At 41.5% G+C, this 24403-nt stretch overlaps 2 protein-coding genes across 2 annotated transcripts; both read left to right on the top strand.

Annotated features, from left to right (window-relative positions):
- The first annotated feature begins 385 nt into the window (after window positions 1-385).
- Window positions 386-7109, top strand: LOC117481880 (butyrophilin subfamily 2 member A1-like). The gene is made up of 5 exons (XM_034129807.1): window positions 386-461; window positions 4710-5045; window positions 5364-5438; window positions 5581-5673; window positions 6586-7109. The coding sequence occupies exons 1-5, from the start codon at window positions 413-415 to the stop codon at window positions 6594-6596; spliced, it is 564 nt and encodes a 187-aa protein (XP_033985698.1). The 5' UTR covers window positions 386-412; the 3' UTR covers window positions 6597-7109.
- Window positions 7110-9931: 2822 nt separating this feature from the next.
- On the top strand, window positions 9932-23112 carry LOC117481983. Its single transcript, XM_034129928.1, has 8 exons — window positions 9932-10063; window positions 12661-12964; window positions 13379-13547; window positions 13811-14001; window positions 21281-21616; window positions 21935-22009; window positions 22152-22252; window positions 22745-23112. Exons 1-8 carry the CDS (start codon window positions 9932-9934, stop codon window positions 22880-22882), a joined length of 1446 nt encoding a protein of 481 aa, XP_033985819.1. The 3' UTR covers window positions 22883-23112.
- Window positions 23113-24403: the final 1291 nt, after the last annotated feature.

The raw sequence follows: 24403 nt of genomic DNA, 5'->3' as shown, positions 1-24403 counted from the left end.
ATTTAGATTGAAATGATACATGCACACTGGGGGCTTGAATGTGTGATGAGAGAAGAAAAGAATACGCAGAATACTCCAAATGGCCCAAATGCAGCACATCAACGCTTAGATGCGTTGTGTGCTGCATTTGGGCCATTTGGGCCATTAGGAGCATTAGGAGCATTTTGCGCTAGGGCGGAGTGTTGATGTGCTGCATTTGGGCATAGGGCGGAGTCCGCCCTATGCCCAAATGCAGCACATCAACGCTTAGATGCGTCATTTTCACTGAAGTGGGCGCGGAGTCCTCCGCGGACTCCGCGCCCACTTCAGTGAAAATACGCCTACATCGCAGCACATAATTAGCAGCCGGCTGAGAGCGTGCATGTATTAAACTGCTGGAGGAATGCGCAGGACATCAACTTCTCCTGGATTGATGATGAAGAAACTCGTACTTTTGTTGCTGTTTGTTGAAATCATCTCAGGTGAGTCGCTAACTTTATTTGAGAGTCTGCACACAGTTACATTTGAATGAAGATCATACTTTTATATCATGACATCTTGACTATTGTCAGTATCTTTTTACCTGTTCAAGCTCCTCACAATTTACCCGGAGTATTAACTGAGTTTAAGAGGTTGTGTCGCTCTTTATTCTCGCTTCACTGTCAGTGTCTGCCCATTACATTTAGAATATTAATGGTGTTTATGGCAACTTTTGCATTACTTTTTGGATTTATCTCAGAAAAAAGTTCTTGTTTGAAAAAAAGAATCTGACAACAAACCAGCTGTTAAATACAGAGCGTGATTATTAATGTTGGCCATTATATTCTCGATCCAGATAAGGCTTCATTAAAGTGCTTTCATTTGTCATAGCATAACATTTGACAGTAGAGTATACCGACTACAATGCCCAACACACAGTTCCAGCCCAATCATTACACAGAGTTTTTAACAAACAGTTATTTAGCCAATCATAATGCAGATCTTGCACCGGAAACGGGCTTTACTGCATTTGCGCTGTGACATGAAGGGACCCTCTGCACCGGCGACTCCCACGCGGAGTACTCTCTGGGCGTGCGTACACAGTTTCTGACACTTTGGGGCGGAGCCACTGGACTTTGATTGACAGCTACCCGGAGTTGCAAGAGGAGTGACAGCAGCAAAATTAGTTGGAAGGGATTTAATGGTAAAGTTGTCCATAAAAAACTATTATATTCGCAAAGTGTACAGCTAATATCAATTAATTTTATATAAAAGAATATCTTTTTGATATAAACTTAACACAAAAAGTGTATGTACGCTACTGTGTACAAGTAGTTCCGTGGTAGTTCACTAATAAACTGCATAATGTAGCAGGATGAGAGTCCAAGGTTGCGTTCGAATAATCCAAAAATCAGCTCCTAAATTCTAACCCTATCGTCTATTCCTTGACCTCTGAGTGAAACGTCATGGGGTTAAGGGATAGTGGATAGGAGAATTCAAAAGGATTTAGGAGAAGAGACTGCGGGGTTGCGTTCGAATACTCCAAAAAAACAGCTCCTAAGTTCTAACCCTATCGTCTATTCCTTGACCTCGGAGTGAAACGTCATGGGGTTAAGGGATAGTGGATAGGAGAATTCAAAAGGACGTAGGAGAAGAGACTGCGGTACTTTAGAGAATCCGACTGCACTTTCACTATCCGACGTGTTTATGATGCGCCAGCAGAGGTCATAAATGTGCGCCTGCTGCTGTGGGGAAACTATGGAAACTACAGTTTTCTATACAGCGGACTACAACATGGATGTTTAATAAGAACGAGGGACTACTGTAAACTCATCTAGAGACTCTGCACCGTGCTCTGATGCTGTTATGCTTTATGAACGGGGACAACAGAGAAACATATTCTTCATGACCAAAGTTGGAATTGAAATAAAAAAGGAAAGTGAAATGTATGCTCGTCACCCTCTCCCTCCGGTCCACATTAATACAAATGATCCCAATACGTATGACTGTATGAAAAGATCTTCAAATCAATACAAATGTATTTATTATAAACGTTAGTCCTTAACATCTATCACTGTGTATATCACCATTCAAACATCTTTTCAAAGTTGAACAAACCCCACACAGCTCAGTAAAGACTGTGAAATGTTGACTTTATTTGATCATTTCAGTAAAAACTAACGTTCATATTTCTTTTTTTGATTATAATACTGATGAACGTTCAAAACAAAGCACTTTGGCAACTTACCACATACGTTTTAAAATGCTTAATAGAGTGGCGAAGTCCCTCCCTTTCCGGTGGACCTCCATGGGACCTTATTTCGGAAAAATTATGTATTGAAGTCAATGGAGAGAGAAAGATTATCTTTCGATCCCGTTTGAATTGTGCCACGAATTACACATATGATATTTGTCAATTTAAAAGATAATTTTGCAAGTCAAAAAAAATAAAATGTGTCGTAAAACTGTGAAGTAACACATTTGTTTGTGTGAAACGCTCAATGAACTACATCTCTGGTCAACAACACACGTCACCAAGATGGCCGTCACTACTGTCTTGTCAACAAAACGATTGACTACCCTCACTATCACCACAATGAAACACGTCCTGAAGAAAGTCATGCAAAGCTGCCTGCCTGCCTTCCTTTGATTCTCTCTGAACTGCCTGGTCTTTTTAATTTCAACCATTTATGCAGATAGCATGAAGTAGAAAAGATCGCCGATCGCCGATGCTAGCGTTAGCGTTAGCATTTCTCCCCCGGGCTTAAATTGTGTATTATAGAATGATCACACCGGTGACAGTACTCTTCAAAGGGTTCACGAAATATGACTACTACTCTTACTCTTTAACATTTTGGGTTACTTAATGTTACTTCATGTTAAGGCTAATAAAAATGACAAGGCTGTAATGCTAACTAACGTGCTAGCTACTAGCTAGGTAGCTAACTTGATCAAGCCACTCCTGGTCCTTTCATCAGACGGGAAGCAAAAGAACGAGCAAGACCCATTGATAACAACCTGGTACTAAGCACACAGGCATCTTGTTAAAGTTATCTTATCTTAGCCAGCGCCATATAGATAGATTATATCTATATGGCGCTGATCTTAGCTATCTCTTAGTGGAGGAAAACAATTGTGACATCACTTACACGACTCTGGGATTTGTAGTCTTTCTAGTTGCGTATTTTTCATAGTCTTACATTTCAACAGTTTTACGACAAACTGTGACTTCTTTGACATGGAAATTATTTTTTAAGATTGACAAACATCATATGTGTAATTCATGGCACAATTCAAACGGGATCGAAAGATAAGTTTTCTCTCTCCATTGACTTCAATACATTATTTTTCCGAAATAAGGTCCCATGGACCGGAAGTAGATGGGCGTGACTTCGCCACTCTATAAGCACCGTAACTTTCATGATATCATTTCTCGTTCATAATCGGTTGTTTCCGTGAACGGCCAACTGTTGTGTGACGGCAAATGCGGCGGCCGCAAGGCATTGTGGGGCAGCAATTTCTCCTCTCCTTTCGGTTAGGGAGGTCTAGTGGTTCCTAAGATAAAGGAGGTTATAAAGGAAGTTTGAAACCTCCTTTCCTTTCATCTAGAGAATTCGAACAGCACTTATCATGGCTGCCACTGAGGGACTTCCGGGTCATTTCACTCCGTTAGGAAGGTTCCTAAGCTAAATGGACTATTCGACCGCAACCCTGATCTCCTCTTCAGATACTTTTCGCGGCACATGTACTTACAGCCAATCAGCTCTGAATTATGTGAGATGACGTTTGGTGGGGTTGCCAGCACAGTGCCCCTATGGTGATTATTTTGTTGCCGCACACATTGAATAGTAAAAGACTCTGAGCATGCCAGTGTAGTTTTTACAGTACCCATTCACTTAGACCAGGGGTGGGGAACCTTCGGCCCCCGGGCCGTATACGGCCCGCGACACCATTTGGTACGGCCCTCGAGGTAATTTATAAACACACGCAAAAAAGAAAAACATTTAAGAAATCTAGACCGCAAAACAATTAAACAAGCGAGTGCCTGTTTTTCCTGGGTTAGGTCAGGGTTCTTGAACACAACACGAGCCTAACGTGTCATCACGTGGTACATTTTGAAACGTGTATTACAATTAAATCACGGTCAAATATGTCCATCTTGTTGTAGTTGTAGCCCCCTTGCCAGCGATGCTCTCTCTAGTTTAGCATACTCAGCCCGACTCAGCCTCGTTGTCTCTGGCCCTAGACCCACGATTTTATGAGGCCAGAAAAACTGTGAATTAGGACCCGCCGGCCGGTACTAGGCCAAGTGGAAACGCAACCAAAGACGGGCCGCTGACGTCACAGCCCTCTTAAACCGTGCTCCGCGCTGTAGTGGAAACGCGCCATTAGACAGTGAGAGAGAGGGGCTAGATCGGGGCTTGACCCCATGCTTGCCCCACATCGCTCAAAACGGCTCAACAGGCACACTGTGGACACTAATTAGAAGAACAGACTAAAACAGCATGTACAGACGAATCAGATGATTAAACATGATCTTAAAATATATTTTAAGATGTAATTCTGCTGACACTAGGTGGGGCTGTGCCTGCCCCTAATGACCAGTCGCCACTGAGAATAAGGCCCCGTTAATATATAATTCAAATGTGTTCCGTTTACCTTTTGTCTTCCAAGGACACAAAAGCATCTTCAAATCTTTGTGTGTATTTTCTTTAAAGGCTCTAAAACTGTCCAAATGTTCTTCTCCGCAGCACTGCCTCTTGCATGTCTTCCCTCTCAGCCCGTCGAGGCCGTGGAGGGAGGATCAGCGACTCTTCAGTGTCGTCTGGACCGCCCCATCGACCTGTCCTCTACAACAGTGGAATGGAATAGAGGACACACCCGTTACGTTCATGTTTATCGAAGTCGGCGCGACGACCCTGATTCCCAGATGCTTCAGTACAGAGACAGAACCACTCTGAATCATGGAGACCTGACCAGAGGAGTCCTGACTCTGACCATCTCCAACGTATCTCTGTCTAACAATGGATCTTATGAAGTCTATCTCCCAGGACCAGAGGTCAGATGTTCGACTCACCTGACCGTCGGTAAGAGTTTAATACTGAACAGCCTGGAAGCTCTGAGAGGCAAAACAATTACCAGCATATCAGCATCTTTTGATAACAACCAACAAACCCCACAAAACTCAGTGCCCAAAACTCACCTTAAACATTACAATGTGTGTTTATGACTTTAAGAAACAGGAAGGGGAAAAGGGTTTTGACAGATTTATTGTTTTTAAAGGTTTTTTTCCTCACTTGACTCTCTCAAGGCCTGTAGTCATTTTCTTGTTGAACAGTCACTTAATGAATCTGCAGATAATGACTCCTGTTGTCCCTCAATAAGACCTCTCTCCTTTGAAACAGTAACAAAGGAGCAAGAGAACCAGACCAAGAGGAACGACTCCAGCACAACCTCACCTCCAGCTGGAGAGAGAAATGGTACATTATTTAAAAACCTCTGTAGAAAAATGTAGTGTCTTTGTCCCTCTGGGTAAAGGACAGTCTGATAGTGGGAGTTGATGTGAAACTGCATCACCTTGGCTCTTCTTGTGAACTGAAATCTCCTCTGATTGTATTCCAGATGCTTCAAACAGAGAGGCTGGTCGTGCTGCTATCATTCTCACAGTTCTCCTGATTCTCTGCGTTCTCGTTGTTCTGAAGAGAGGGAAGATCCGTAAGTTAAAAAACAAAACAAATATCACAATATGTCTGACCAAACACACTCACTGGCCACTTCATTAGGTACACCTGTTCAACTGCTCGTTAAGGCAAATATGTAATCAGCCAATCACGTGGCAGCATCCACTGCATTGAGGCATGTAGACATGGTGAAGAGGACCTGGTGAAGTTCAAAGAGAGCATCAAACGGGGAAGAAAGGTGATCTGATAGGGCTTTCACACCAACGCGGTTCCCGTTCTAGCTCCGTGCTAGAGCTTTTCTGGTTCGGAACCGGTTTTTCTTTTCAGCCCCCGTTTTGTTCACACCGCCCAGAGCCCGACTGGTGCCGCTGCGTCATGACGTCACCATTTACATTGCTGATTTTCTCCCCAACGGCGAGCCTACAGCTATTTGTTTACGTGTTTAAAAAAGCACCAGAAGCGTATACACATCTAAGTGGTTCGTGTTCGTGCCCCTCCACTTTTGTACATATAAAAACGCCACTGCATTTACTGTACTTAAGTACATTTTGGAGGTACTTGTACTTTACCTGAGTATTTTCAGTGCATGCTACTCTCTACTTCTACTCCACTACATCTAAAAATAATGATATTGTAGTTTTCTTCCACTACAGTTATTTGAAACTTTAGTTACTTTTTAGATTTAGATGATTATCTAATACAAACGTATAATATGATTTAAAGTAAAAAAAGAAACTATCCAATATCAGAATATAAGGCAATGGCTTAGGAGAGAAACTCCCTCTGAGGGAGCACAGGGATGTTAGCCTTTGCAGACCATTTACATGCACTGAAACCTGAAGAACTACAGGAGAGGGAGAACCCAGAGAGCAGAACAGGGCCTCAGAACACACAACCTCTCCTTCATTGGATGAAGTCTCTAAAACTGTGTTTAATGTTTTCACAGCGAATTATTAGAAAGAAGGAGAGCCGAAGACCTCAGAGGGAGATCAGCAGAGCGCTGCAGAAGAAGGCCTGGTGGGGTCAGAGGTCAAAGACAACAACAATCAACCATCAGATACGGTCTATTAATGGGTCAATCAAGGCAGAATATACCTTTCTATATCCCCTGACAAACAGAGGGCTGGGCCATCAATCAATATAACATCTATATTGTGACAGACGAGGTATCATGTTGGATTTATATGTGTGTTCTCTCTTCCATGTTTTTAAAGCAGCATTACATTGAAATCATGTCATTCACAAACTAGCATTATCTGTTTTACCCACTAGGTGGTGATATCCATGACATGTCATTGTGTAAATATTTTTATAAAAACAACAAATATAAGTCCTGCAGTTTCATCACAATGATGATATTTGTATTTATGAAAATATTGTGATATACAATCAGGGTGTCCGCGGGGTCTTAAAAAGTATTACAAGTTGATAAATCAATTTAGCGAAAATTAAGACTATTAAAAAGTATTAAACGGCATTTTCCAAGGTATTACATTTTGTAGCTTGTTTTCAATAAGTATATAAATTGTCCAAAGAGGTTGTATTCTACAGTCTGCCTGAATGTAATCATTGCGTAGGTGTGTAGTGTGATTCTGTGTAGTTTATTTATGGCATCCCGTTGGGTTTGACGTCATCTGAACAGGACATCGCACGCTCACTGCTTGATAGCGCGCGAAGGTCCGTTTACGCCGGTTGTTAAACAACATCGTTATGGGGAAATGCAAGTTTGCGTCCAAATGGTTGGAAGATAAGGAGGAAGGACAATCAATACTGTATATAGTAAATGTGAGGTAAAGTGTGTCGCCAATGTAACCGGTTAGAACTCAAAGTGGCGATGAGGTCTTAAAATGTGTGGAAAGGGTCTTAAAAAAGGTCTTAAAAGGTTTTACATTTGACTTCAGGATTCCTGCATCTACCCTGATGTCTTAAATCAATCTTTCAAACATTTTTAAATACTCCGAAAGAAGGGTTACAGGGTCACAATTACTGGACATCAAACACACACTGTTTCCACACATTCATGTAAATATATCTAATATATATATATGACCCAAGATGTGTATATATATGTTCATTTTATTTCATCTCTTATTTCAGTTTTCTATCATTTTTATTTGTATCTTTGATTTGATCTTAAATTGTATTAATCTGTGAATCTGTGCCGTCCTGTTTTTCATTCTCACCCTGTTGCTGTTTCAACTCCTGCATTTCCCCACGGGGATTAATAAAGATCAATTTTATCTTATCAAACATGAAACTTATGCTTTTCTTATACTTTACTTTTAAAATATATGTAAACGGTTATTCCGCAGCATTATTCTTGTATTAATAATAATCCCACATTTTAAATAAATTCAGTCAATTCAAGTTAAGAACATTTTCTAACAAATCGTGGCTAATAATAAAAAAAGCCCAATAACTTCTCTGCCCACCAAGCTTGAAATAGACCCTTCACATTTCCCCTTATTATAATCAGAGGCTCCGTTTGAAGGAATGAGCTGCCAACACTTTAACAAGATAAATGAAACCCTACGGAGAGCTGGGGTTTTAGGCTGTTTGTGTTTTCTCAAAGCATATTCAAGTATCAAGTCAAAGTCATGTATTTGATTGATTTACTAACTTATGAGGCAACCTGATCTCTAGTGAGGGGCCCAGCGCTTCATGTGTTTTTCTGTTTGTGGCCCTCAGTGAAGAAAGTTTGGACCCCCTATAGTTCCTCATAAAGTGTCCGGTGTATAGTCTCTTTAAATAATAACAGGTTTTAGTGAATGATGTCAGAGTTATTCTCTCCTGCTGTCCTCTGATTCTTCTCTGAGGGACTCTCTGAAGCCGCTGTGTAACACTTAGACTGCAGACTGGATCAAATCTGTTCATGTAGAACACAAAGAGTTCTGGTCATGTGATCACATCCAGACATTTGGGGGTTTACTCCTCTGTATTCCTGGTGGTCTGCACCAACTGACTGATGATCTAGTTGGACAGGCTGATTGTTAGTTTTTTCTGAATGTTTCTTTATGTCCTCATTTGTCTTTGTGTGTAAATAACTGTTTGTTGTTAATTCAGCTCTATTTGAACCTGTCAGAACTGCCTTTATTCTTAAACATGTCCAATATGAAGGAGCCGTTTCAATAAAGTTTTTTACTATTTACCAGAAAACTACTTCGGAACTTTCCTCTTTTTATTTACTTGTTGTTGGATTTGTTTTGGTTTTAATGTTGTACTGTGTCTGTTTTTAAAATGTTTAAAAAGTAAATGTGTAATATATATCTAGCTCAATAGCCGAAATAACACATTTGTCGCTGCTGGGCGCTTTGCAATCTGTAAAATGTATGACACCCTCGGTCCCTGGTCCTTAGACCACGCCCCAGTGCACTGAAAGGAAGAATGCTCTGCTTTGCAGGGTTAGTTCAGCTGTCACATTCAGGTCATCCACTTCTCTCCTGGATTGATGATGATGAAACTCATTTTTTTTTTGCTGTTTGCTGAAATCATCTCAGGTGAGTCGCTAACTTTATTTGAGAGTCTGCACAGTTACATTTGAATGAAGATCACACTTTTATATCATGACATCTTGACTATTGTAAGTGTCTTTTTACCTGTTCAAACTCCTCACAATTGACCCGGAGTATTAACTGAGTTTAAGAGGTTGTGTGACTCTTTATTCTCGCTTCACTGTCAGTGTCTGCCCATTACATTTAGAATATATTGTATTACTTTTGGCCAGCATGGTCTTCTCTGTCACTCGTTCACACATTAAATCGACAATACCAAACAACTACAGATTCTACAAGCATTTTGTTCATATGCGATTTAAACGGTAAATGCTGATAGGTTTTTCACATCATATGAAAAGTAGACTACATTTATTATGGAGTTAATGTTTGTGCGAACAGAGCCGCAATTTTCCGGTTGAGACTTTCAAAATAAAATACAGTAAGACTATGGTTGCAGTCCCATACACTGTATGAGTGAGTAAACAATGCTATTTGTAAATGTCACAGTGTAAATAATTATCTTGTGTTTTTTGTTAAATTCCTTATATACAATCTCAATGATTTAAAAAGGACAGCTTGACTTCCGGTATGGCGGCGCGCTAGACAGACGTGTTTCTTTCTCCTCCGCACAATCGTATTAAACCAAACGAACTACTACGATAAAGCGAGCAATACATTTGCTAAGAATACCCTGATGCCTTCTACCTCAAAAAGATCCGGTAAAGACCGCAAAAAACCCAGTCTATAGATTTTGGCCCGTCCAAACAGGGTGAAGAAGCTACAGCTAATGCTAACCCAATGGCGGATGGGAATGTTGGGAACGCCGGAGATGAAGCAGCAAGTAACACCACCACCAATTCTCGAAGCTATCAAAGACTTAAAAACAGACAGGATGGAGTATTGGCTGCAATTGCTGGCATGAGGAAGGAGGTCGGAGAATGTATGGAACGTGTTAACAGTGCAGAGTTGCGCATTTCTGGCACCTACCTAGGACACTATCGTCCACCTACAGGCTAAGGTACAGAGCCTCGAAAATAAAAACAAAGAAGAGGACAAAGTTATCTACTTGAAACAAGGTCCAGAAGTTCTAACTTAAGGCTGGTGTTTATATATATCTATGACCAGATCTGCCCGATCTGTACTGCGCATGTGCGAGATGGTCCGCCATATTGGACAACTACATACGGCAACTCTAATAGGACATTTGACACTGGCGTTTGGCAAAGCAGAAAAAGAACCGAGAGATGAGTTATTGTTATTACAACGTGACTTCACTATTGTTTAACAACTCTTTTTAATGGGTTCTTTTATTTGGGGTTAAGTATATTGTCAGAATAAGTGAGAAATGGATTTAACTTCTGTTAGACAGCTATATGCCATACATGTTTGCATACATTCACAGTAAATATGTATTCAGTATGATAGCTGTCTAACAAGTTAAATCCATTTCTCACTTATTCTGACAATGTACTTCACCCCAAATAAAATAACCCAATAAAGAGTTGTTAAATAATAGTGATATATTATTTATATATATATACACACACAGTGCAATAATTCTTTCATGCTAAATGAAGCTCTGCTGCTTGGATATCACTAGATCCTGTTACAGCGTAATATAAAAGTACATAACGATTGATGTGTAAATTAGCATAATTACTAGCTAACCGCTAGCTGCTAACTGCCGCCTCGTTAATATAAAATCTATCATAACAACCATTACCATGCTGTTACGTGTACGCAAATTGACGTGCTTGATGTGAACGAGCATTTTGGGGGGCATGGTTAAAGTTGCGCATGCGCTATGAGCGCACATACGGGTACTTCTCAGGCATGCCGGGTAATCTGTGACGTTTCGCTCTCTCAAAAGTTGGGCCATTTTGTCATCATGCGCGAATGAGCAACTCTCATAGGAATGAATTGATTGATTGATTGAAAAGTTTATTAACAGCTTGTATATTGGGTACAGTACAGTACAGCTCAAAACATACAATTGTTAAGGGGATGCAGACCAGAGAAAGACTTTCGTCTTGTTTACATCAGGGTCCCCCATTTCCAATTCATCATATGAATGAGGCCCCGCCTCCCACGCTGTATCCAGTTCTTATTATACATCCATGGTAGTGACAGGTGCCACGACCAACATGCCATCAACTAGTGGAGGAAAGTTACTCAAGTACAATTTTGAAGTACTTGAGTTTTAATGAAGTATCTCCATGTAATGCTACTTTATACATATCAATGGAGTCTCCACTACCCAGCAGTATGTACATTAGGCAGAATAAGCCCCACATGTTAACAGCTGCAACATCAAAACATGAACACATTACTTTATCAGTAAATCTAATCATATTAAATATATCTTGGAATTGGCTAAATGAGTGCTTTTGATACCTTTTTGTAGATTGTGACACTAGTACTGTTGTAGTTTTTGGATTCAGGACTCGTATAACAGAGTATTACTTATTTTATGTAGCCCCATACTTATTTAGTTTTTGGTTCTTATAGCATCATTGCTGCTAATAACTAAAGTTTGAATGCATTCGTTCACCAACCTTAGAAAATGTAAAAACAAAAATCACATTATTAACAGCCCTATCATTTATGTGCTTATGGATTAGGTTTCAGTTTGAACCCAAAATGACCAGCAACCAGTACTTTTATTTAAAGGGGACCTATCATGCAAAATGCACTTTTTCATGTCTTTTATACATAAAGATGTGTCCCCGGTGCGTCAGGGAACTCACGCAGCGTCAGAAAATAAAACCCTCTCTCTTTTCCTCCGTACCCAAATCTCCAAAAAACGGGGCTACAACGGAGCTGATTCAGATTTGCGTCCGATATGACGTAATATCTGAAATGTGGGCTGGCTTTACACCCATGGCCCTATCAGAAACTTTGCTATCAGAAACAATGCCCGACTGTTTTGGACGTAATATGGTCGGTGTTTACATTAGCATTGCTAACACTCAGAGCTAACCTGTACTGGAGAGCATGTGTGTGAAGAAGCAGGAAATAAAAAGGAACTCACCTTGTGGTATAACCGGCAAGAGAGAAAGCCTTTGAGCTCCATACTGTTTCAGAAATAATCCTTGATAATCCATGATATGGCGTTTCATCACGGCAGTATTTAGTTTAGACAGTAGCTGCCGGGTCCCGCATGAGCTCAGCCCCCTCCTTTTTTTTTTTTTTTTTTAAAGCTTTATACGCAAAATCAGCACTTTTGAAACAGGAAGTGAAATAGAGGGATATGAGGCATGGCTAGAATGGGTGATCTGTTTGGTATTTTGAGCAAAACACTTCATAGACATGTTTTTTATATATTTGTATATATCTGAGACCTATGCTATTACCTAAAAATAGCATGATAGGTGACCTTTAAGTAAACATTTGGATGTAGGACTTTACTAGTTTAGCTTCAAACAAAAACTTCACAAGAAGCTTAAAATGTTTTTAAAAACCCCTCTCACACACCCCTACCTTTTTTGATGAACTAATGGATTCATTTCCTTTTTTTAATGTTTCAGTTTGAGCTCAACATGCCCAGCACGCGCTCTAACGGCCAGGCTCAGCCCACGCTGGCGTTCCCTCGCCGGAAATCCTGCAGAGTTTCCTCTCACGGCAAGACGCCGCAGCGAGAGGAGTCTCCGGCTGCTTCACCTTCAAAACCCGAAACCCAGAACCTGAACCTGGGTCGCATCGGACCGATGTCCCCGAGGCGCCCTGCCGTCGCCCGGACCTCTGCCGTCTCGTCTCCTCTCTCACTCAGAGCTCCTCCATCCTCCCCCCGTCTGCAGACAAGACTCCCCCTCAGCCCCAGGAAACGCACAGGTGAGACGGTCCCCATGTGGTTCTAGGTTCTGCTTCATTTCTTTAGTGTAAAACAACTTTAGAACGGCTACAAAGTGCTTCAGAGGTGCAAATAAAACACCACACGGCTCCATCTATTCCCACAGTTATTCAAAAAGGCTTATGTTGGTTTAAATCTCTATAGGCGGTTACATTTTTTTTTAAAGCGACTGTTCTCAATCTGGTGTTGTTGGTGTTGTTGGCCTGGCTTGCTTATCAACAATGAAAGAATATTTAAATGATAAGATGTTGAGTTCCTCCACACCAGCTTCACCCGGAGATTTAAACGTGTGTCCTCTTTTATTTTGAAGGAGACGATAACGGCTGTAACCTGGGCGGCTCCTCGCTGCTCGGCTCCCCCCCGAAGCAGAGCAAGCCGGCCGTGAATTCTCCCAGAAAGCTCAGCTTCGACGAGAACTCTCCGCTCTCCGTTCGCTGCCGGCTGGTCCCGTCGCTGTCGCCACGGAAACCAGTCTCCCAACACCGGGTCGTCACCGCGGCGACAGGACACTCCCGCCGGAACCCCCGGAGGGAAAACACGCGGTCTCTCGGCTCTTCGCAGAAAGTAAGAGGCGCTAATATTTGTTTTTAAGGTCACCTATTGGACAACATCCACTTCTTATAACCAATCAAATCAAACGATCAAAAGACACATTTATACATGTGCACACATTAAGACATAAATAAAAACACAACAATCAATATATACAAAATAACAGTCACTTCAATATCTTAGAGAATGTACATTAGTGCAAGACTGTCCATATAAGATAAGGATGCATTTGACCTCATCTTCATCGTCCTCTTCCTCTCTTGTTCCCCCTGCAGAGTCGAGGTTCCTGAGCGTGAAGCAGGCTTTGCACACGGCCCTCCCGGAGCGTCTTCTGTCCCGCGAGGTGGAGCGAGACGCCATCCGGTGCTTCCTGAGAGACAAAGCCCTGCAGAGAGTCCCCGGCAGCCTCTACATCTCCGGAGCGCCCGGCACCGGGAAGACCGCCTGCTTCCTGCAGGAGATGGAGGTACTGCAGAGAAGTACTCGTAGTAGTACTGCAGAGAAGTACTCGTAGTAGTACTGCAGAGAAGTACTCGTAGTTGTACTGCAGAGAAGCACTGATAGTAGTACTGTAGAGAAGCACTGATAGTAGTACTGCAGAGAAGTACTGATAGTAGTACTGCAGAGAAGTACTCATAGTTGTACTGCAGAGAAGTACTGATAGTAGTACTGCAGAGAAGCACTGATAGTAGTACTGCAGAGAAGTACTGATAGTAGTACTGCAGAGAAGTACTCATAGTTGTACTGCAGAGAAGTACTGATAGTAGTACTGCAGAGAAGCACTGATAGTAGTACTGCAGAGAAGTACTGATAGTAGTACTGCAGAGAAGTACTCATAGTTGTACTGCAGAGAAGTACTGATAGTAGTACTGCAGAGAAGTACTGATAGTAGTACTGCAGAGAAGTACTCATAGTAGTACTGCAGAGAAGTACTGATAGTAGTACTGCAGAGAAGCACTGATAGTAGTACTGCAGAGAAGTACTGATAGTAGTACTGCAGAGAAGCACTGATAGTAATACTGCAGAGAAGCACTGATAGTAGTACTGCAGAGAAGTACTGATAGTAGTACTGCAGAGAAGTACTCATAGTAGTACTGCAGAGAAGTACTGATAGTAGTACTGCAGAGAAGTACTCATAGTAGTACTGCAGAGAAGTACTGATAGTAGTACTGCAGAGAAGTACTGATAGTAGTACTGCAGAGAAGCACTGATAGTAGTACTGCAGATAAGTACTCGTAGTAGTACTGCAGAGAAGTACTGATAGTAGTACTGCAGAGAAGTACTGATAGTAGTACTGCAGAGAAGTACTCGTAGTAGTACTGCAGAGAAGTACTCGTAGTAGTACTGCAGAGAAGTACTCGTAGTTGTACTGCAGAGAAGCACTGATAGTAGTACTGCAGAGAAGCACTGATAGTAGTACTGCAGAGAAGTACTGATAGTAGTACTGCAGAGAAGTACTCATAGTTGTACTGCAGAGAAGTACTGATAGTAGTACTGCAGAGAAGCACTGATAGTAGTACTGCAGAGAAGTACTGATAGTAGTACTGCAGAGAAGTACTCATAGTTGTACTGCAGAGAAGTACTGATAGTAGTACTGCAGAGAAGCACTGATAGTAGTACTGCAGAGAAGTACTGATAGTAGTACTGCAGAGAAGTACTCATAGTTGTACTGCAGAGAAGTACTGATAGTAGTACTGCAGAGAAGTACTGATAGTAGTACTGCAGAGAAGTACTCATAGTAGTACTGCAGAGAAGTACTGATAGTAGTACTGCAGAGAAGCACTGATAGTAGTACTGCAGAGAAGTACTGATAGTAGTACTGCAGAGAAGCACTGATAGTAATACTGCAGAGAAGCACTGATAGTAGTACTGCAGAGAAGTACTGATAGTAGTACTGCAGAGAAGTACTCATAGTAGTACTGCAGATAAGTACTGATAGTAGTACTGCAGAGAAGTACTGATAGTAGTACTGCAGAGAAGTACTGATAGTAGTACTGCAGAGAAGCACTGATAGTAGTACTGCAGATAAGTACTCGTAGTAGTACTGCAGAGAAGTACTGATAGTAGTACTGCAGAGAAGTACTGATAGTAGTACTGCAGAGAAGTACTGATAGTAGTACTGCAGAGAAGTACTGATAGTAGTACTCATAGTCAGTGGCGGCCGGTCCATAGGGGCGCTAGGGGCGCCGCCCCACCTCTTCCCATATTAAAAAATAAAAATAAAAATAAAAAATATATTTAAAAAAATATATATATTTTTATTTTTATTTTTAATGAACAAGGTAAATATTATATAATTGGTATCAGTAAAATGTATAATCTACAATAAAATCTCGTTTAAAATTGTGTTACGATGTCTAAAGTTAGTGATAAGTCACATGTTTCCTGCCTGGCCTTGCCCGTGTACCTTCTCTCGTCTGGGCGCTAAGAGAGGAGCCCTCAACCAGTGCAGCAGCAGCCACTAGCAGCTGACTGTTGCTATCTGTAACGTGTAAACTATGCCGCGAAAACATAATTTCAGCCAATCAGCGTCGTCAAATCTGATGGTCACAGGGCTCCTACGTGAGCGCCCGGTGCAGGCTGTGAGTTGTTTGGACTCGTATCCAAGGAGACAAAACAGGAAGCTGTCATACACTCTGGAAGCTACCACATTAGCAGCTAATGAAAACTCAGTTTTTTACATAAAAATTGAATTATGGATCATCAATCATTTTTCAAAGTGACAGACACATTGGATTAACCTATGGATTAACCTTCAGCTGCGTTTTTCTCGTTTTTGATCAGAATTGTTATTCTGCAAAAGGTGAGCATATCTCCATGTTTTGCTACCTAAAGCTACGTCGTGTGATGTCTGTATTTGCTTCCCCTGTCGCGAGTTCTGATCGCTCAGTGATGATACTTATATTTCTAGAATATGTGGAATCTCAGCTTGTAAGCTTGTTTGTGCATATCCGATAAGTATATCGATTGATTTATACCTAGAGTGCGTTAGCATTTTTTCGCTCAGGGCTCATTTAGACGCTTCTTGTGAGACTTGTGTTTTGTTTCGGTAAACATGGTTCATATCATCAGTTAGATGCGTTTCCTCTGAGTAGGACACATGAATAGTTTATTACATTTTAAGAAGCCCTGAGACACAGTTTCGTGAGAAAAAAAACGGGGGAAAAAAGCCCCTTAACAGGTTAAATGGGAATTAAATCAGTGTTCCCAAAGCCCCGGTGTTCTGCAGTTTGTGTGGGCCTACTGTACTGTTGCACAGTTTATGCTGTAGAAACTATGTCCAGGACAAGGTGTTTGGAAGTTTTGGAAGATTCATAGCTAACCACACTGAAGTTATGGAGGTATTGATCAGTCTTCTCATATTTTTAAGCCTCAAATTGTCCTTCTCCCCCCCCCCCCCCCCCCCCCTCCCCCCCTCTAACATCACCAGAAGTCATGATTTAAGGGGTCTTTTCTCAAAAAAAATTACCGGGGGAGCATCCCCCCGGACCCCTCTAGTATTGTTTGATCACCATTTCCACAGCCCCACCTAAAATATTTTCCACCAGCCGCCACTGCTCATAGTAGTACTGCAGAGAAGCACTGATAGTAGTACTGCAGAGAAGTACTGATAGTAGTACTGCAGAGAAGTACTCATAGTAGTACTCATAGTAGTACTGCAGAGAAGTACTGATAGTAGTACTCGTAGTAGCAGGGGTGGCACAAGTACACACATCCTTCACTTCACAAGTACAGATACTCGTGTTGAAAAATACTCTGACTGAACGTCTAACTCAAGTAAAAGTAATGAAGTATGGGCTTTCAGATGTACTTCAGTAAAAAGTAGGGCAGGAAGGGAAGCATGCGTGGAGCTGCAGTGACACCTAGTGGAGTGTTTGTGTCGCTGCAGGAAGGAGCCTGGAGTCAGGATTAACAGATTTAAAGGCTTTATTGCAAAAAATAAACTAATATAAATAAAAAAAGTAGAAGCAGAAGTTAACTATATAGATTAGGATAAAATACGGTATATAGTAAGAAATAGGGGGAGGCTGCTGGTGAGAGACGGGGGAGGAGGCTGAGTAAGAAATAGGGGGAGGCTGCTGGTGAGAGACGGGGGAGGAGGCGGAGTAAGAAATAGGGGGAGGCTGCTGGTGAGAGACGGGGGAGGAGGCGGAGTAAGAAATAGGGGGAGGCTGCTGGTGAGAGAGGGGGGAGGAGGCGGAGTAAGAAATAGGGGGAGGCTGCTGGTGAGAGACGGGGGAGGAAGCTGCTGAGTAATAAACACACATTAATAGCAGGAGGGAGAAAGGCTGCATGTCTTTAGATTAGAGGAATGAGCAGGACTTCATGATGAAGAAACTCTTACTTTTGTTGCTGGTTGCTCAAATATCAAATATCTTGGGTGAGTTGCTAACTTAATTTGAGAGTCTGCTTATTGAGGACACAGTTACATTTGAGTGAAAATCATACTTTTATATCAGGATGCTTTGACTATTGTAAGTCTTTTTTTACCTGTTCAAAATTCTCACAAAAACAAAACCGGATTATTAATTTAAGAGGTTGTGTGATTCTTTATTCTCGCTTCACTGTCAGTGCCCATTACATTTAGAATATATGTTATTACTTTGGCCAGCATGATCTGGATCCAGATTAGGTTTCATTAAAGTACTTTCATCGTTTTAGCATAACTTTGAATCCAATGCTTTGTTCTTGTATTGCCATAGAGTGTTTGGACAGTACATGTGCTCTCCTCTTGTGTTGCCAAGTGTTTTAACCCTTAAAGAAAAGATTCTGTGCATTAGCTTGATAAGTTTAAATAGAGAAGAGATGTGCTTTATATATTCATATTGTATTAATAATATACACTAACCCCCATATTTTAAAATGGTGTTGTTTCTACATCTGTGTGTAAATGTGAATTTATAAAGTATCTACATCGATTTTATTTTAGTCACTCCCAATCTTTTTTCAGGCAGCACTGTGTGTGTGTGTGTGTGTGTGTGTGTGTGTGTGTGTGTGTGTGTGTGTGTGTGTGTGTGTGTGTGTGTGTGTGTGTGTGTGTGTGTGTGTGTGTGTGTGTGTGGTGTGTGTGTGTGTGTGTGTGTGTGTGTGTGTGTGTGTGTGTGTGTGTGTGTGTGTGTGTGTGTGTGTGTGTGTGTGTGTGTGTGTGTGTGTGTGTGTGTGTGTGTGTGTGTGTGTGTGTGTGTGTGTGTGTGTGTGTGTGTGTGTGTAGTACTGATAGTAGCAGGGGTGGCACAAGTACACACATCCTTCACTCGAGTGAAAGTACAGATACTCGTGTTGAAAAATACTCTGACTGAACGTCTAACTAAAGTAATGAAGTATGGGCTTTCAGATGTACTTCAGTAAAAAGTAGGGCAGGAAGGGAAGCATGCGTGGAGCTGCAGTGACACCTAGTGGAGTGTTTGTGTCGCTGCAGGAAGGAGCCTGGAGTCAGGATTAACAGATTTAAAGGCTTTATTGCAAAAAATAAACTAATATAAATAAATAAAGTAGAAGCAGAAGTTCTTTTTTTAAAGTAAGATTTTGAGTTTTTAACGTTAGGAAAATGTGTGTGTGTGTGTGTGTGTTATTGGGATGTTACCTAATGACGTTCAGATGCTTGAAAGTAAAGCTGAATGAAGGAGTAAAAGGTACATTATATCCGTCTCATATGAAGTGGACTAGAGCTAGAGGTATAGAGCAGCAGAAGTACTCAGGTAAAGTAGGCTACCATAGACTGTATACATATACAGTACAGTATATATAGGAAGTGTTCTTAAGCCCAGTGGTTAAGGAGATGTATGCTACTAAGTTACTTTCCATGTTGAATTGCTATTCAAGGAGCAGATTGTAGTTAAAATATAAAAGATAACACCTGAGAGCCAGAGAGCTGTTAGAGCAGAGATAGGCTCTCTACTTTCCTCTAAGCTAAGTTTAGTCTAATAAGTTTCAAACTGAGGTCAGATCGATGCTCAGCGGCCTCTGCTGGTAAGAAAGCTCATAAGAACATGTCTTTTTAAATGTACTACATTTTGTACCTTTACTTTCAGACATTTTGTAATTATAGTTATTGAAGCTTTTTTCTTCTTTGTATCTGCTGTGCCACTTTTGCTCTAACAGTTACATGATGTGATTTAACCACCAACGCATCTCAAGGTCACCTATTATGCAAAATCCTCTTCTTCATGTCTCTTCTACATCAACATGTGTCCCCTCTTCTTCATGTCTCTTCTACATCAACATGGTGTCCCCCTCTTCTTCTCATGTCTCTTCTACATCAAACACGTGTCCCCTCTTCTTCATGTCTCTTCTACATCAACATGTGTCCCCTCTTCTCATGTCCTCTTCTACATCAAACATGTGTCCCCTCTTCTTCATGTCTCTTCTTACACTCCACACATGTGTCCCCTTCTCTTCCTCTTCATCAACATGTGTCCCCTCTTCTTCATGTCTCTTCTACATCAACATGTGTCCCCTCTCTTCTTCATGTCTCTTCCTACATCAACATGTGTCCCCTCTTCTTCATGTCTCTTCTACATCAACATGTGTCCCCTCTTCTTCATGTCTCTTCTACATCAACATGTGTCCCCTCTTCTTCATGTCTCTTCTACATCAACATGTGTCCCCTCTTCTTCATGTCTCTTCTACATCAACATGTGTCCCCTCTTCTTCTTTTGTCTCTTCTACATCAACATGTGTCCCCTCTTCTTCATGTCTTCTTCTACATCAACTTGTGTCCCCTCTTCTTCTTGTCTCTTTCTACATCAACATGTGTACCCTCTTCTTCATGTCTCTTCTACATCACCATGTGTCCCCTCTTCTTCATGTCTCTTCTACATCAACATGTGTCCCCTCTTCTTCTCATGTCTCTTCTACATCAACATGTGTCCCCTCTTCTTCATGTCTCTTCTACATCAACATGTGTCCCCTCTTCTTCATGTCTCTTCTACATCAACATGTGTCCCCTCTTCTTCATGTCTCTTCTACATCAACATGTGTCCCCTCTTCTCCATGTCTCTTCTACATCACCATGTGTCCCCTCTTCTTCATGTCTCTTCTTCATCAACATGTGTCCCCTCTTCTTCATGTCTCTTCTTCATCAACATGTGTCCCCTCTTCTTCATGTCTCTTCTACATCAACATGTGTCCCCCTCTTCTTCATGTCTCTTCTACATCAACATGTATCCCCTCTTCTTCATGTCTCTTCTACATCAACATGTGTCCCCTCTTCTTCATGTCTCTTCTTCATCAACATGTGTCCCCTCTGTGGAAAGAGACTCTGAAAGTTTCAGGAACAAAGATTCTCTCTCTTTTTGTCCTGATCCATTTATATAAAAACCTGTCTGAAAATGAGCTGATCAGATTTTGGCCACTTTATGATGTCCATAACGATGTTTTGGCTTGTGTAACATCAGCCAATCAGCAACCAAGGTAACCCCCCCCCCCACCTTATCACCTGAATCTCCTCCTAGAGCACCATTGAGTTCTTTTTAACCAAATATCTCTCAGAGGGGCGTGGGGAGGGGCTCCTTATTTTCATCTAAAGTAACAGACAGAGAATCAGCACTTTTGAAACAGGGCTGAAACAGAGGGGATTATGGGATGCTGCAATGATCTGTTTGGTGTTTCAGCCAATCAGAGACAGGCTCTGGATATATCTGAGACCTGTAATATATTGATGAAGAACAGTATAATAGGGGACCTTTTAAAACTAAGTATTTTCTTTAAAGGCTCTAAAACTGTCCAAATGTTCTTCTCCGCAGCACTGCCTCTTGCATGTCTTCCCTCTCAGCCTGTCCAGGCCGTGGAGGGAGGATCAGCGCCTCTTCAGTGTCGTCTGGACCCCCCCATCGACCTGTCCTCTACAACAGTGGAATGGAATAGAGGACACACCCGTTACGTTCATGTTTATCGAAGTCGGCGCGACGACCCTGATTCCCAGATGCTTCAGTACAGAGACAGAACCGCTCTGAATCATGGAGACCTGACCAGAGGAGTCCTGACTCTGACCATCTCCAACGTATCTCTGTCTAACAATGGGTCTTATGAAGTCTATCTCCCAAAGCTCGGGGTCAGATGTTCGACTCACCTCACCGTCGGTAAGAGTTTAATACTGAACAGCCTGGAAGCTCTGAGAGGCAAAACAATTACCAGCATATCAGCATCTTTTGATAACAACCAACAAACCCCACAAAACTCAAAGCCCAAAACTCACCTTAAACATTACAATGTGTGTTTATGACTTTAAGAAACAGGAAGGGGAAAAGGGTTTTGACAGATTTATTGTTTTTAAAGGTTTTTTTCCTCACTTGACTCTCTCAAGGCCTGTAGTCATTTTCTTGTTGAACAGTCACTTAATGAATCTGCAGATAATGACTCCTGTTGTCCCTCAATAAGACCTCTCTCCTTTGAAACAGTAACAAAGGAGCAAGAGAACCAGACCAAGAGGAACGACTCCAGCACAACCTCACCTCCAGCTGGAGAGAGAAATGGTACATTATTTAAAAACCTCTGTAGAAAAATGTAGTGTCTTTGTCCCTCTGGGTAAAGGACAGTCTGATAGTGGGAGTTGATGTGAAACTGCATCACCTTGGCTCTTCTTGTGAACTGAAATCTCCTCTGATTGTATTCCAGATGCTTCAAACAGAGAGGCTGGTCGTGCTGCTATCATTCTCACAGTTCTCCTGATTCTCTGCGTTCTCGTTGTTCTGCTGGTTCTGAAGAGAGGGAAGACCGTAAGTTAAAAAATATGTATATATAATTACTTAGTATTTAAAGTTAAGTAATAGTAGAGGTAGAACAGTCTGGTATATTCAGAGAGTTACTTCACTTTACTGTAACCCAGCTTTTAAAATCTGGGAAAGACATTTATGCGGTACAATATCCTAAATCTACAATATGTATTGATATTATATCAATATATTACCCACTCCTATTGCTTCACACCTTTCTATTATGAGCTTTTGACGTCCTGATGGTGGTTTGATAAAGCAAGATACCAGTGACACCTTTGCCATATTTTAGTATCCATATAATATATGTTTAAATGTGTTCCTTTGTAGTTTTGTCTTTACATGTCAGTGTGCACTGTTACATCCTTTGCTTTATGTTTAATGTCTCTGTTTGAAAAACAAGTTATCATTGGCTTCAGCTTTAAAAACAAAAGACAGAGATTGTGCTATAAATGCTGAGATGTGAAGCTGAAGGTATTGTTATTTCTCTTTCAGATGATTGGATTGAGCTGCTCAGAGGAGGGAAGGACAGAAAAACAGAGACTGAATGAATATGAAAATAAAGATCTGAACACGGAGGCAGAAACCGAAGACCTGCAGAGAGACGAGTCAGAAACCTCTGTCTCATCGTGAGCGGCTGCTCTCAGAGCTCTCAGAAGCCCCTCAAGGACTGCTGGAGGGATTAAGACAATCCTCCATTTTGATCAAAAAGGAACTTCTAAACTGGTCAGTATTTAGATACCGAACAAAACCATCTTGGTCGACGTGCTTTTTCGTACATTTTAGAATCATTCGGTCCTTAAAGTTGTAAAATGCACTAAAAGCCGAATCTAGATTTATTCTCTCTCTCCATTCATTCTACTGAGCCGAGAGTGGGAGCTCGGGGGGCGGGGCTTAAGGGGCGCATGCTCTATGAGCGCACATACGGGGTGTTTCTCAATCGCGAGTAAAGCTGCTTCAGAGCCACTATTTCAAGCATACTACGTCATCGAGTGCCGCCGAAGTACTGTTCCAATCTCCAGCATACTTGGAAATCTACCGAGCCCGGCGTACTCCGTTTGGAGAAATATCGAGGCTGCACATGAGTAGACTTTGCGGCCTTAAAATCCCCACAATGCTTTGCGCACGGACCAATTTCCCCAAATCTGTGGCGGAAGATGTAAGAGGCGGGGCCTCTCATATGACGCACACCTGCACACTTGCTAGCCTGTTCCACTCTTTGTTTTCCGAATGGCAGGAAGTATTCTTGACTCGCTTCTGAAGCAAGATGCTCGGCAGACATGTGCTACCAAGCAAGCGTACTCGCGATTGAGAAACACCCACGGGTTCTTCTGCTCTGACAGCCAGGCATGATGGGTAATCTGTGACGTTTCGCCCTCTCAAAAGTTGGGCCATTTTGCCTTCATGCACCAATGAGCAGCTCTCATAGGAAAGAACGAGACCCCGCCTCCCACGCTGTATCCAGTTCTTATTATACATCCATGATCGAGCTCAGGCCTACTTTGTGTTTACTGCTGATTAGCACCTGCTAGCTTCCTGATGCTACTGCTTCTTCTCCAAAGCAGGATCTAGCCGACTGTAATCTACTGGAGATAAACTACTGAATATGAAGGCTTTATGTATTTTAATATGTGTGGTTCAGTTCAGGCCGTTGTGGGAAACGCTTCCAATCAATGAATGCTGCTGTTTGAAATTGTGTGCAAGTTGTCTTTTGGATTTACTTGTATGTATCTTTCCTTCTTTTTAAAAGGTATACTATTACTTGTAAAGCGTGTCTCCGTTTCTCATGGTTCTCACTCCAACACAAAAACAGTTATCTGCCTTTATGTCATGCTGTAAAAAGGGACTAAACTGCAATTTGTTGGTGTTTAGAAGTTATCGTTTTATGTTCTTGTTTCTCTGAATGTAAATCAATAATTTCACTTGTGTACTTTTCTGAATGATGTTACTTGAATATCAGTGAAGTGAGTATTTAATAATACCACTTGTGAGAGTGTTGCAGTAAATACTGTGTTGTTACTTGAGCCAGAGTTAACAGGAACGTGTTTTGATTTGTTCATTTTTCAAAAAGTCACTGAATCAAATTCTGTTACTGATGAAATTAGCACTTAAACATGAAATCTGAGTCCATTGGAGAAACAGGGTACAAAAGTG

Source organism: Trematomus bernacchii, unplaced genomic scaffold, assembly GCF_902827165.1.
Source record: "Trematomus bernacchii unplaced genomic scaffold, fTreBer1.1, whole genome shotgun sequence".
Taxonomy (NCBI): domain Eukaryota; kingdom Metazoa; phylum Chordata; class Actinopteri; order Perciformes; family Nototheniidae; genus Trematomus; species Trematomus bernacchii.
The sequence above is the reverse complement of the archived record's forward strand: the minus strand, read 5'-3'. Positions and strand labels throughout refer to the sequence as shown.